This window comes from Heteronotia binoei, chromosome 7, assembly GCF_032191835.1.
Source record: "Heteronotia binoei isolate CCM8104 ecotype False Entrance Well chromosome 7, APGP_CSIRO_Hbin_v1, whole genome shotgun sequence".
In the NCBI taxonomy this organism is placed as follows: domain Eukaryota; kingdom Metazoa; phylum Chordata; class Lepidosauria; order Squamata; family Gekkonidae; genus Heteronotia; species Heteronotia binoei.
Window position 1 is genome coordinate 52,789,064 of NC_083229.1, and position 14,883 is coordinate 52,803,946.

General features: G+C 46.0%; 1 protein-coding gene across 2 annotated transcripts in view; it reads right to left on the minus strand.

Annotated features, from left to right (window-relative positions):
- The window catches only part of HNF4G (hepatocyte nuclear factor 4 gamma), a 46,800-nt gene that overhangs the window by 2,737 nt on the left and 29,180 nt on the right, over positions 1-14,883 (minus strand). For both annotated transcript variants that reach the window (XM_060243622.1, XM_060243623.1), the window contains exons 4-8: positions 13,952-14,058; positions 6,850-7,005; positions 3,495-3,582; positions 2,670-2,822; positions 1,334-1,570 (exon numbers count right to left, since the gene is read on the minus strand). In XM_060243622.1, coding sequence (XP_060099605.1) covers positions 1,334-1,570; positions 2,670-2,822; positions 3,495-3,582; positions 6,850-7,005; positions 13,952-14,058 — 741 coding nt within the window. The remainder of the gene's footprint in view (positions 1-1,333; positions 1,571-2,669; positions 2,823-3,494; positions 3,583-6,849; positions 7,006-13,951; positions 14,059-14,883) is intronic.

The following is a 14,883-nucleotide window of genomic DNA, read 5'->3' on the forward strand; positions in this document are numbered from 1 at the left end:
CTCTTTCCCCTCCCACTGCAGCACATTGATCTGCTCAAAATGTTGCTCCTGGCAGACAGGGAGACCCTCAGGAAGCTCTGGAGTGAGAAGAAGGTATTTGTGGATCTTTCCAGTTTAGATTGGATTCAACCCCTTTTTGGGTTGAGCAGGCTATGGGGCATTTGCATCACATGAAAACAGCCACCTCTTAAAGTTAGCACAAGGATTAGAACTTTTAAATTGCATTATTTCATGTTGTTCATGGAAATTGGTTCTCAGCAGGTACAAGTACAGCATCTAAGTATAGATCCACAGGATTTCATTAAATCATTGTTTCAGTTGAATATATGTGTGACAGTTTTTTTCTGTATTGTTTGGTCTGTTTTCTTATAATTTAATGAAAAAATGATGTGTTGAAAAAATAAAGTTTTTAAAGTAAAATTTCTAACAGATATTTTGATTTGCAATTAAAGAAACTGTCCTTTAGATACTTATTAGACAAATACAGTATTTATTTTCATTGTCTATGTTTAATTGCTTTTGGATTTTGTGACACATTTGCAAATATTCCATTAGCTATTTGTAAAAAAGGTACAGATTCTCATCTATGAAAAATTAGGCCAAGTTAATTAAGAAAACAGAACACCACAGTCTAATCAGCAAACTGGGAAAATAGGATACTGTAACTGACACAGATTTAATGCCATTTCATAATATGAAATGGGCTTAAACTCAAGTAGACTGGCTGTACTGGTTTGCTGAGATTGATACTATTGGCTAATCATGAACAAAGTGGTTCTTCTACTTTTTAATTGCATTCTATAAGCCTTGATGATCAATAATGCTGATAGACATGTAATACCTTTTGCATGTTGGGAATGGAAAAAGTGAATAAAACAGCATGGGAAATGCTGTGAAATATTTTAAACCCAAAGAGGAAAAGTCACAGACAAGACAGCAGTGGCATTAAAATTAAAAATATTTTAATGCTGAGCAATGCTTTCCAGATTTCAAAAGATAAAGATCTTATAAGGAGGTGAAAGGAGTCTGGACTCTGAGGATCAGGACCCTAACCTACCCCCAGTCCTACTACTGCACCTCCAACTGGAACCAAAGGTTCCAAATTCATAACTTATGATGCATTTGAAACTTTGATATACTGAATCAGGTCAACGGTCCACTGGGTAAGTACTATCTACTCCTATTGGCAGAAGAGGTCCAATATCACAGGCCAATGGAGGAAGAAAGTAAGCATTTCTCACCTGAGAAACAAATTATTTCTTCCTGCCCCATCTCAACTCATTTGAACATAGTAAATAGAAGAACGTTTCTTAAAACTTATTAACACATTTACCTCCTAGTAACATTTCCTGAAGTAAACTGTCAATTTTAACCATTCCGAACAGCTTCACAAACTGTATTTGCTCAATCATTTGCCAGGTAATACTCTGGAGAGTAGGCAGAAGTAGCAGCAGCTCCCCAAACCGTCCTCTGGAGTCATACTGGCGGTCATTAATGTAATCCTCCAAACTGATCTGGACTTGAAATCTCATGTTCCTGATCTTTGTTGGGTTGCTCAGTCCTTTTGCATCTTGAAACAGAGGGGACATTATATAAGAATATATATAAAAAAGAAACAAAAAATGTTCAGGTATGTTTTCAAAAATGGCATCAAGAAACCATTCTTCTATGTAGCTATCCACGAGAGGTTGTGGGAAAGATGAGGCCTAACATTTAAAGAGAGAAATGCCAGGGATGAGGTCTGCCTGGGCCCTAAAGGACAAGGCTGGATAGAATAGCCCTTTAATATACCACCACCTTGTTGAGCTGCTGGTAGCTAGGAGAAAGCCAACCAATTCACAGTGCTGCTGGCAATGCCGCAGCCAACAGAAGTGCAGAAGAAGGTGACATGAGAACTCACACTCATCATACTTAGTAGGCCTGATCCACGTCCAGGGCAAGAAAACTCAATGTACTCCAAGCACCTTAGGAGCCCCAGGTCTTGGATTAACTCCTCTAGTAATTTTAATTACTCAAAATGCTCCAGCCCAATGGTCTATGTGAGTCTGCATTTGGATAGTCTTGAAACATGAACTAGGCCAGATCCAATGAACCCAAGTGCCAAATCAGATTGTTTCCTGCTTTTGTTTTTGTCCAATACCCCATTTGGCCCACAAAAGCTGGTGCTGAGGTTTGGGCAGCCTTGCAGGGAAATTCGCACAGTGAGAAGGAAGAAATCAGGCAAATTTGTTCCATCTTCCTTGCCCACTCATATAGAAAGTGTAACTGAACAAACATTCCACTCATAAAAGGGAAAGGAAGGGTGATTTCTCTGCCTTACACAACTCCCTGTACCATACCATCTAAACTGCATCTCCTGACACAGATATGTGTCTGTGTTGCTCCCTCTGACATTTGCTTTTTAGAGGTCTCGGAATGCTGCTGGCGAAAGGGGAAGACAGGGAAATTATGTCTTAAGGCCTTCTTATTGTACATAGAATCCAACCCAGTATTACATGTAGGATAGCATAACCACCAAGCCTTTTTTTCCCCCAATAAAAGATATGTAGATTACGGTATTGCTAGATTTCCAGAAAGGTTAAATTCTTCCCAGGATTGTTAGAAAGAGTCCCTGATTTGTCCTATATATTACAATTGGAGGGGGGGGGGTGGTAGGATCTGAAACACACCTGGATCAAAGAAGACGATGGCTTTTAGGCAAGCATATTCATTGTCATCAATCTGAATTTCTTGAAATGGTCGTATTATCTCATCCAAAATCCGGTTTGCTACTCGGCTTATCTCAATTTCAGAACTATTGCGATGGATGACAAAATTGTTGCCTCGAGAAATAAAATGCAATCAGTATTACTAACAGTAGCTGAAGCTGCCAAATTCAGCAGCAGTTTCTACAGCACATTTCTGCATAGGAATATGTACTGAATATATACCAAGTATAATGCACCAGCACACAATTGCACTCCTATATGAGCATATCATTGTGAACAACATTATTTCAGTTCATAAATTTGTGCAGGGCTGAAACCATCATTTTTATGAAAACAAATCCTTGGATATATATTATAATAAGATGGGTATACTGCATGCAGCTATACTGGGAACTCAAATAGGGTAGATTATAGAAGAGAAAACAATCTCAGATACTCCCTCCCATATGTGCATAGAGTTATAACCTGAGATACACATTCCTCCCAGTCTTGAAAGGTAAGCCCTCTGCATTTCATTCCGAGCATATGCCAGATATGCATACTTCCCTCAATGCATGGAGGAAAGATCCCAGTCCTAGGCCTACTGTACAATTCCACTGCTGTGATAGAAATTCTGGGCGCTATACCCATATATTCTTCCCCCTCACACATAGGCAGACCAGACTTCAGGCCTTTGGTAAGTATACACCTTCTTTTCTGCTGCACCTGGAAACTAATACTGCTGTCTTATGATTAATTAGAAGAAGGCTAGAGCATCATGCATTTTCTAAAATCAAATAGTCTTACCTAAAAGAATAATGTCCTTGTAAACCATAGAGCGCTTTGCTGCTCCCAGCAACAAGTGTTCTCCAGCATGTGCTCTCAGCAGAGCAACCTTCAAAAAGAATGGACATATAATAAACTATGGTAAAATCGAAAAGATGCAAGTGGATGCAGATAAATCATCTATGCCAGCTCTTGCTACTATTTCAAGCTACAGCTCAATTAGCAAGTTATTTTGAAGGCAGGGCTTTCTGCTTTCAAGATACAATGGGAACTTATTCTTTAGCTGCAAGTTCACTCTATTGTCCCTTTGTTTTTTGTGCACGCATCCCAACTTGTAATCACATGTGTGTGACATTTCAAGACCTCATGAAAAGGAGCATTCTTTCCCTGAGTTCTGTTTCTTGCATATGGTAATAATATAATTGTTCTGACCTCACTGGCTTCGGTCTCCCACCAGCCCTTTAAAAACAAAGAAGGAAGCAGGTGCTGGTATTTCCCCTTATGGAGGACCTTGACTGTGCCTCAGGGAAATTAGATTCTTCCTAAATCTAGTTTTCTTTCATTGGACTGTAGTTCTTCTTTGCTTTAAATCCTCCACAAATGTCTTCCTTTTCTGGCTTTTTGACACTGTTGTGTGATATTCTGGAAACTGATCCTGTTCTGCTCTGTACCCAATCCCACTAAATTTCTGTAATTTCTGACCCAAATCTGTAAACATTATTTGACCAGCTTAAGAATGATTTTAAATTTTTTATTCCTGCAACTTCTCCACAACAATCCTTCAGAGAGGGGCAGCATAAACAGGTTCTACTCAGAATCCTACTTGGGTCTCTTCAATGGGGCTTGCCCCCAGGAAACAGTTCTTAGGGATGGCAGTGTTTCACTTCTCCCTTGTGCAAATCAAGCCCATTTTTTTATTTTTTATTTCCATGACATTTTCTGTTTCTTCATCACACATTTTTAACATGAACTGGTCAGAGTTTTCATCATTACCATATGACTGCTGTTGTTAAATGGCTAAAGAGGAACAAATTGGAACTGAATCCTGAAAAGATGGAGGAGATGCTACTTCAGAACAATAAAAAGAACATTATGCTTCCCATATTCACTGGGCTTCAGCTGACTCTTGCTTCAGAAGAGTCTTTAAGTTATACTAGACTCAATGTTATTTCTGAAGAAATAAGTTAATGCAGTTACAAAAAGGCTTTCTTCCATCATTTAGCCTGGAAGATGGCTCCCTGTCTTCAACTGGCCAATACAGCCACATGGATCCATGCCACCATGACCTCAAGATTATTGTAATAATTATAGATTATTGTAATACACTTTACAAGGGTCTGCCCATGAAGTCAACTTGAAAACTTCATTTGGTTCAGAATGCCTCAGCTCAGTTACTATCATGCCATTGGTAATCTGTCATTTTCCAAGTTTGATTCAAAGTACTGGTTATCACATATGAAGCCGTTCCTGGCCATCATATCTGCAGGCCAGCTACCTCTCCTGCTATGTTATGTCATGACAGTTTCACTCATCTGAACAATGCTTTCTCAAGGTATCACACTGCTAATGGGTAAGAATGACAGGTGCCTGAACTTGTGGATTTGCTGTTGTGGCTCCCTCCTTGTGGAATGCCCTGCTTGAAGATGGAAGGACGGAAGGTATTTGTGAGTTTTCTGCATTGTGCAGGGGGTTGGACAAGATGACCCTGGTCCCTTCCAACTCTATTATTCTAATACTTTTATCAGTCTGCAAACTATGCAAAATAGAACTGCTCACAATGTTAGCAGTCAGACCCCTCCTCTCAGTGAAGGGGCGGTTTATAGCTAGAAAATCATAAACAATCCTCCTCCAATATAATCTCAAATATCATAAGTGCAATACACTGCCTGGCCCAAAATGACACAAAATGGATGCCAGCCAGAAAACTAGCCTGGACATGTAGTTTAGAAGTATGAGTTGTTGGCCAGCTAACAACCTCCTTTCCATCCTAGAGAGATGCATAATTTAGGACAATGAGTCTCCCAAGAACCTACTGCCTCACCTTGGATTAATCTTCACAACACCCAGCCTCACTTCCCCTTCACCCATTTACCCTAATTAAGCAAAACTTAGCACTATTTACCAAATATGGTAGGTTTACCCATCAGGTACTTACAGGGTCATCAAGCATGATGAATGCCTATAGTTCACCTGAGATAAACCCACTGAGTTTTCCCCAAGTCATTGTCCAACTCCAAAAAATCCATCAAGTTATTATTTTGGGGGCAGATATGTCAGCCTGCCCCAGGGAGAATTTGGCCTTGTTCAGGAGTCCCTAGCCAGCAGTCTGTACGTGTGTGTTTTGGAAACCATACACACACACCCAAATCCATTTGGGCCTTTTTTTCTTCCCTCTGTGAAACACTGGTTGTTTTGCTGCTATTTCCATGGACCTCTTTTGTTGAAACTGGTAATTATAGCCTTACCCAATATTGCCTGCTGACCTCTCCTCCCAGATTTTCTCTTAGCCTGTGTTTTAAGTGTGTTTGTCTGTGTATACTGCCCTGTTATTTCTTTCAATAAAAAACATTTCCAGCTGAAAATCTGTCTGGTTTATTTGAAAGTTCTCTTAAGGGAAAAATCTCCATAAACATTGATGGAGAATCCTATTTATCCCCTCACATTCTGTCTACTTAAGCTAATTTCCCCCAATTAAATAGGAGACTGCCACTTGGTAACAACAAGGGCATTTTTATAAAGGGACTACAGCTGTAGCATGATGAATTGGTTCACAAGAGTGCTCATACAAAGGGAACTTGACTGCAGTCCATTTCTTATTATGCCCTTACTACATTTTTTCTACTTTTATAGTCCTATTTTTGTATTGTTTATGACATATCACATCTAATTTTATTTGCATTTTCCCTGATTTTTGCAATCATAGTCCTATCACACTGTTCATTGGATGTCTCATGCTATTGACTGCATTGTTTAACACTGCATAATCTGACCTGAGTCTCAGCAAGAAAGAAATTCACATTATAAACGTTTGCAATATATATTACACACAAAATTAGTACTCTATATGCTGTATATACCTTATATAATGTATACTGTATATAAGAATATACAGCAGATGTACACAATACAAATTAATAGACATCATAAAGTAGAAAACCAAAGCTACAGACAAAAATATAGATAAACATTTGAAAATGAAATAAGAAGCACTAGCTCATCTCTAGACAGTTTTGCCATGTCACAGGCTTGTCGATTCTGGTTCTTGCTTATTAGTATAGATTTCTCTTAAAGGTAAACTAAAGAAAGTATCATCCCTCAGAAGTCATGTAACCCCCATACCAACATAATTAAAACTTTCTAATGCATTAAGTCATACCTGATCATCCAATCGTAGTTCGCAGAAAGCTGGAATATATTTTGCCCATTCTACAAGGACCAAAAGTTGTTGCTTCATTGATTCACAGACATCATTAATACTGGCAATTTTCTTAACATTGATATCAGTACCACCACCAGGGCTCGAAATAGGGATCTGCTCATCAAGGAGAAATGTAAAAAAAAAATTAAGACCTCCAATTATTATAACTAGGTGTGTGCAGTTAAAAAAAACCATATTGATTTAGTATCCATATTTCAAGGAGGGCACTGGTTCCATTATCCTATATTTTAGGGAGTGTCCTTACTGGTTCAGGATTCCATTTTGAGTTGGTTGTATTTTTTTAAAAAAAACCTAGAATTTTGGAACCATTTGTTTCATACACACACCATTTCCCTCCCCAGCAGTAGCAGGAGCAGAGAAGAATGGGGGCACTCCTGAGGCAAGGTCTTGCCATAGAAAGTTATTTCTCTTGGATGAACCTATTCATAGATGTATTTAAAAACCTAGCCATTCACAGTAGACTAAGGCAGTGTACAAGCATCTTAGCACAAAAAATTAAAAAAGAAGTGATAAAGATTAAAACCACTAAACCAAAACCACACAGTAAGCACCAAATGCAAAGTAAAACCAGCAAGTATCAGTTGCCACTTCCCTCTGGAATATGATGCTCTTTGCTTGAGAAAACAACACAGAAAAACAGGTTTCCTACCTGTAACTGATGATCTTTGAGTGGTCATCTGTGCAGTCACACTGATGGGAGTAGGCGCCAGCGCCGATCTCGATCGGTAAACTTCAAAGCTGCGGATTTCCACGCCGGCGTCCCAGTGCGCATGCCCAGAAGCCCCCATCGTGCATGCTCACTGGGACGGGAGCAGACATCCCGCCAGCTCCTTCTGGACGCCGCGTTAGCCCCACAGAGGGACCGTCAGCAGCGGGGAAGGAGGGCGGGTAGTGTGACTGCACAGATGACCACTTGAAGATCATCAGTTACAGGTAGGAAACCTGTTTATCTTCTTCATGGTGTCTCTGTGCATCACACTGATGAGAAACTAACAAGCTCAAAACCTACCTGGTGGAGGGTGCGACGGTCCATCAAGAGGAAACCGACTGCAGCATGGCACGGCCCACAGAAGAAGCTTGTCGTCGTTTCAGGTCCAGTGCATAGTGCGACACAAAGGTGTGTGCTGAGGACCACGTGGCAGCCTTGCAGATGTCCTGCAGGGGAACTCCCGTCATAAAAGCCACCAAGGTTGCCACCACCCGCGTCAAATGGGCCCGAAGCGGACCAGGAAGAGGCGTTTTACACAGGAGGTAACACAACCGGATAGTCCCTGTAATCCACTTGGACAGTCGCTGAGAAGAGATCCGCTGTCCCAGAGAGGACGTAGCATACGATACGAACAGCCTGGAGTCCCTCCGGGAAGGGTTAGTACGATGTAGATAGAAGGACAGCGCCCTCTTCACATCCAGGGCATGCAGACAGCTTTCGGAGTCGTTAGCCAGAGAAGGGAAGTACACCAGTAAATAAATCTCCGTGTTAAGATGGAAAGGCGAGATCACCTTAGGCAGAAAAGTGATGTCAGGGCAGAGCATCACCCCTTCAGCGGAGAAGACCAGGTAGAGGGCATCGCATCTAAGCGCTGCCAGCTCCCCAACCCGCCTGGCGGAGGTAATAGCCACCAGGAATGCTATCTTCCAAGCCAAGAGCTGAGGGAAGCAAGTAGCCATCGGCTCTAACGGCTTCCCCGCCAAAGCCTTAAGCACTAACGGTAAGTCCCATGCTGGGGAAGGTGCCCGCACTGCAGGGTATAGCCTTGCCATGCCCTTGAGGAATCTCTTAGTGTCCGGGTGAGTAAAGGCTGAGTGGCCATCTATCTGGGCATGCTCCGATGAGATGGCCGCTAGCTAAACCCGGACCGAGGATGGCGCCAGGCCCTTGTCCAGTAAAGTAATCAGAAAGTCAAAAATCACAGGTAAGCCCACTGTCCCGGGCTCCGAGGTATGGTCCGCAGCAAACCTGGCGAACTTCACCCACTTAGACGCGTACGATCGCCTTGTAGAAGATTTCCTGCAATTCAACATGACGAACTGAGCCCTCTCCAAGACCCGGGAGGCTCCAGACGCCAGGCGGTCAGATGCAGATGCGGAACATCATGGTGTAGAGAGATGGGATGGGAGAGCAGGAGATTTGGGACCTGAGGAAATTGGTGGTACGTCCCATTGGATAGGCGCAGGACCAGGGGGAACCAGTGTTGCCGCGGCCACCACGACATCACGAGGATTCCCCGCGGTCGTTCCCGCAAGAGTTTCTGCACCACCTTGGTGAGCAGTGGGATGGGTGGAAAAAGGTACACTGTTTGATATCTCCATGGCACAAGGAGCCCGTCCCCAAGGGCCAAGGGGGCCGCTCCCCTCCCTGCAACAAAACAGCTCGCACTTTGCATTGTACCTCGTGGTGAAGACATCCAGCACCGGGGTCCCCCACATGAGGAAGACCGGTCGCAGGAACTCCCAGTTGAGCTCCCACTTGTGGAGCAGGGCTCCCCCTCGACTGAGGAAGTCTGCCTGCATGTTCCAGTCCCCTGGGAGGTGGGTCGCCAGCAGGAAGACCCCCAGAGATCTGCACATCTCCCAAATTAGCATGGCCAGTTGGCAAAATCTGCGGGACACCGTGCCCCCCTGCCTGTTGATGTACGCCATGACGGTGGTGTTGTCTGTCATCACTGCCACCAACTTGCACTCCAGAAGAGGCTGGAAGGAGTGAATAGCATGGAAGATGGTCAGCAACTCCAGAAAGTTTATGTGCTGGTGGCCATGATGGCTGGGCCAGTGGTCTCCCACACACAGTCCCCCCCCATGTGGGCTCCCCAGCCCCAAAGGGATGCGTCCGTGGTGAGCGTGAGGGAAAGCTCTGGTCTGTGAAAGGGTGCACCCTCCATCAAGCGACGCTTCTTTCCCCACCAGACGAGAAACGACAGTACCTCCAGCGGCACCGTCAGCAGGCGAGAAGGCGATTCGAGGTTGCACCTGAAGCTCCGGAGAAACCAGAGCTGCAGGGTTCGCATATGAAGTCTCGCAAAGGTGAGTACCGAGGTTGTCGCTGCCATGAGTCCTAGGAGGCACTGCACCTTCCGAGCGGAGACTGTCAGATTCTGCTGAAACGAGCAAACCATTTGAACAATGGTGTCTGTCCGATCAGGATGAAGAAACGCCCTGCATGCGCGCATATCCAGGATCGCCCCAATGAATTGTACTCTCTGGAAAGGCTGAAGATGGGACTTTTTCTGGTTTATCTGAAGCCCCAACTCGTCCACCAAAGCTAGGGTGGTGGTGATGTGCCGCAGTAGCATCTCTCTTGACTCCGCCACCAGGAGCCAATCGTCGATGTACGGGAAGAGAGTTATTCCCTGCAGCCGCAGGTGGGCGGCGATGACCACCATAGTTTTGGTGAACACTCTTGGAGCTGTGCACAACCCAAAGGGCAGGGCCCGGTACTGGAAGTGGTCGTCTCCGACAGTGAAGTGTAAGAACTTCCGGTGGAGGGGATGGATAGAGATGTGAAAATAAGCATCCTTCAGATCCAGCGAGGCCAGCCAATCCCCGTGCCCCAAAAGAGGAAGAATATAGGGCAGCGAAGCCATCCGGAACTTGTCGCACCTCACAAACACGTTTAGAGCCCGCAAGTCCATAATGGGCCGAAGGCCGCCATCCCGTTTTGGGACCGCAAAGTATCGGGAGTAGAAGCCGAGACCCCATTGGTTCGTGGGGACCCGCTCGATGGCCTGCTTGAGGAGGAGGGACTGGACCTCCTCCCGAAGGGTCTGCGAGGGTGCGGTGGAGACAAACCTCAGGGTGGGTGGAGGATGACAGAACTCTATTCCATAACCCCACTGGATTATGGATAACACCCAGTGGTCTGATGTAATACGGGACCATGCTGGAAAGAAACTGGAAAGGCGGATAAGGTCTGAGTCCACAGGGCTGCTCAAAGATGGTAGGCAGTCAAAGGCCCTGTTTGCGCTGCTTGGGGCCCTTCTGCCAAGACGTTTGGGCGGAAGGTGGGGAATACTTCAGCTTAGCCTGATAAGGAGGTCTGGTAAACGTCGCTGGTTTCGAACGCCACAGCCTGTCCGGGGATTTGGAGTGTGGTTTCTTTTGCCACGTCTTCGGCCATTGCTGCTTGGCTTGCGAGCAAGGCCCAGAAACCCCCAGGTTCCTGGATGTTTTGATGCTTTTATCCAGCTCCTGCAGGACTGAGTCTGTGTTTGAGCTAAAGAGGCCCGTGCCGTCAAACGGGAGATCTTCCACGTAGGCCTGTGTGTCTGGCTGAAGAGCAGTGGACCTCAACCAGGAGTGCCTTCGCAAGGAAATGGCAGTGGTCAAAGCTTTTGCGCACGTATCCCCTGAGTGTTTGGCGGAGTTAAGCTGCTGCTTCGCCAAAGTCATGCCTTCTTTTTGGAGACTCTTGAGGGCATTCCGGCTCTGCTCAGGAAGGGAACTCAGGATGGTTGATACTTGGTCCCACAGAGCATACTGGTACCTGCCCATGCATGCTGCATAATTAGCGATCTTGACTCCCAGGGAGCCCGCAGAGTACAGCCTCCTGCCCATTGCATCCAGCTTCCTGCCCTCCTTATCTGGCGGTGTGGAGTGTGTCTTCTTCGCCTTGGAGGACGACGACACTACCACAGAGTTGGGCTTGGGATGGACATAAAGAAACTCTGCCGAGGTTTCTTGGATCCGGTACATATGGTCCAGCCTGCGTGAAGACACAGGCGTGGACGCTGGCTTGTCCCAGGAGGACTTAGCAGTCTGTAGCATTACATTAGTGAGTGGCAGAGCTACCGCCGTGGAAGTGTCCTGTTGGACGATGTCAAAAACAGTGTCCGTTACCACCGGCTGCAGCTGCACCGTGGGAAGTGAAAGCGTTTGTGCCATCCTTCTGATGAGGTCACCGTAAGACTTGAGGTCTTCCGAGGGCAAGATGGGCTGCTCCTCCGACGTTTTTAACAGTGGGGAAGGTTCCCCATGCAAAAAGGCTTCTCTGTCAGGTGAGGAGCCGTCCAAGGACCTTGGAGACGCCCCTGGGGAGTCGGAGAGCTCAGACTGACGATGCACCCTTGGGGACCTCGGAATAGCCGTGGCAGTCTTCTCCTTCACCGAAGGGGTGCGCTGTTTGGGCTCTCTCTGATGGCTAAGATGTTCTTCCTCAGGGGGCTTCGATATCGACACCGACGAAGCACGCTTCTGGGTTCGATAAGATGTTTGGGACCAATACGATGTTTCTGAGGCCTGGTCCCAGTCCATCTGCCTCGGGGGAAGCCACGGGAAAGGAGGTTGCATGGGGTAGGCCCCATACAAGTACTGTCATTGTCATTGGTCCCATGGAATCCGGAATGCCGAGCGACGTGGCGAGCGGTCCCCTTCTCGGTAGCGAGGGGAGTGGCTGCTAGAGGATCGATCCCGGTGCTGGTCCCGCTGCCGAGCGGAAGGGCTTCGAGCATGCGGGGTGAGTCGACCGAGCGGACTTCCGTCAGTGCCGAAACGTTGGGCGGGCTCAATCTCGGAGTCCGAGTCTGAAATGACCAATTGGGTCGACATTGAAGCTAGTGGAGGACTCGGCCGACGGACAGGCGAGGCAAAGAGCTTCAGCGGCGGAACGACCGGTGCCGTCGGGTCCGATGGGGACGCAGGAGACGAATGAGTTGCCGATTGGCTACGTCTCAGCTTCTCCAGTCTCTTATGTTTCTTCCCCTTCTCCGCAGGCACCCCCTTATCCTCCTTATGCCGCTTTGTCGGCGCTGAGGATTCCGAAGTAACAGCTGAGCCCGAACGTTTCCGAGGGCGATCGGCATCGGAAGGAGGGTGGTCAGTATCGACCGACTTTGACATCAACTGGTCCACCTGACCAGTCGGAGGTTCAGCCTGCTCCGAGGACGTTCTGCGTGGGGAGAGTGCCTGCTCCATCAGCGCCGCCGCGAGCTGTGCCACCCTGTTCTTTCTGGTTTGTTTTGAAAACTTGGCACACTGCACGCAGGAATCAGGCCGATGCTGCTCTCCCAGGCACAACAGGCACAGCGAGTGTCCGTCTGGTGGGGCAATTTTACTCCCACATGAGGAGCAGCGGCGAAAAAATCCCCACCGTCTTTCCATGCGAGGAAAGATACACCGGCGGGAAACGAAAAAGGGAGGGGGGGCTGGAGGGCAGAAAAAAACAACCCCGCTCTCCCGCAGCTACACTATCTAACAACTAACTATACTAATAACTATATTACAACTATACTACAACTAGCTATACTATACTAACAATGCAAAAGTAGAAAAGAACGAAGTTCACCGACCGTAGCAGAGAGATCGACTGATCAGCGCAGCGGTCAGAAGAAAACTGGAGGGATGTCCGCTCCCGTCCCAGTGAGCATGCGCGGTGGGGGCTTCTGGGCATGCGCACTGGGACGTCGGCGCGGAAATCTGCAGCTTTGAAGTTTACCGATCGAGATCGGCGCTGGCGCCTACTCCCATCAGTGTGATGCACAGAGACCACGAAGAAGATCCAAAAACTTCCTTGGGGATGCTGTCCAACCCTGCCATCTCTGCATGTGTTTGACAACAAAAACAGCAGCCACCAAGTCTAGAGTTTGTAAAACCTGCTATCAGACCAACATTGAGTTCAGATGCATTTAGGCAATGCAGACTTTCTTCTTCCCAACAATCAGTTATCTAGCCACAGAACAATGCCATGGTCTATAGAACAAAAAGTGAAGGAACGTGGCACCCAAAGGTCAATAAATACCAGAAAAGGGAGTGAGGAATTATCAGACTAGGTCTTGACAGGATATTCCAACATGGAGAAATCTGAAACTTTAAGGGGCCTTATGAAACTTCTGACAGGGGCTAATGGCCTTTTCCAAATCAGTTGTTAAGTATTCTGAAAGTGCATAAGGCATTATTGTAAAAGCCACTCAAAAAGAACTGTATTCTTGAGCAAAACTTCCTTTCTTATTTCAGTGCTGCAAACTGAAAAGGGTAGGTTCATTTATATATAATCAACACAGAAAGTATTCAAAAGGTCAAGCTAGCCCATTAGGCCTTTATGCTGTACCTGACGAGAAAGAACTTCAGCCTGGGACAGCGTGTTAATAGAAGGACTGTTACTACCATCGGACGTGCTCCGTCTTGTACTTATCCTGTCCCGTTCATTTTGCACAGCTGGAAAAAAAGAAGTTTGTACTTAATTTGCATTTAAATTAGGTTTTAAAAAGAGTGATTATAAAGTGGTATGAACAGTTGATTGGCCACAACATACATTCAGAGACAGTCAAAAGCCAGCTTGCCAAACTAAGATATGAGACCAGGACCAATTTCCCACTAGCCTTACCCCACTCTCACTCTCCTCTTCTCCGCGGGGCTTCTGTTGGATTTCGCACAAGCTGCCCTGAGGCTGCAACTTGCTTCGCCTCTTTTGCCTGACAAACAGAAACTGGTTTTTAGAGGATCTTGCTTGCTGTGTGAAAGAGGCGGAGCGGGTTGCAGCCTTGCGGCAGCTTGTGCAAAATCCAACAGAAACCCCGCGGAGAAGAAGAGCGTAAGAGCAAGGTAAGGCTAGTGGAGAATCAGTCCAGGGTTCAAATCCCTACTCAGTGATGAAGCTCACTGGATAACTTTTGGCTCATAGCCTACATCACAAGATTACTGTGAGGATAAAATGGAGGAAGGGCCAACCATGAACATGGCCCTGAACTCCTTGAAAGGATAAAAAAAGGAAAGGAAAGTGGTAAGAATAAATGTACCTAGAATTAGTTCCAGTTAGGGTAAGTCCTGCTGAATTTGGGACTATTTCTTATGTGAAAAGGACATCCCTGTGGTGAATTTTTAATCACCCTTTGCTGTAATGGCAGATTCACTCACCACAGATGGTATCACACCCACACAATCAGTCACCACCCACCATGTTCCTGACAGCTTATGAGGGAATCATACAAACTTAAAGACACGTGAATATTTCAATATGTTAACAGGTGAGTGCATAATCTG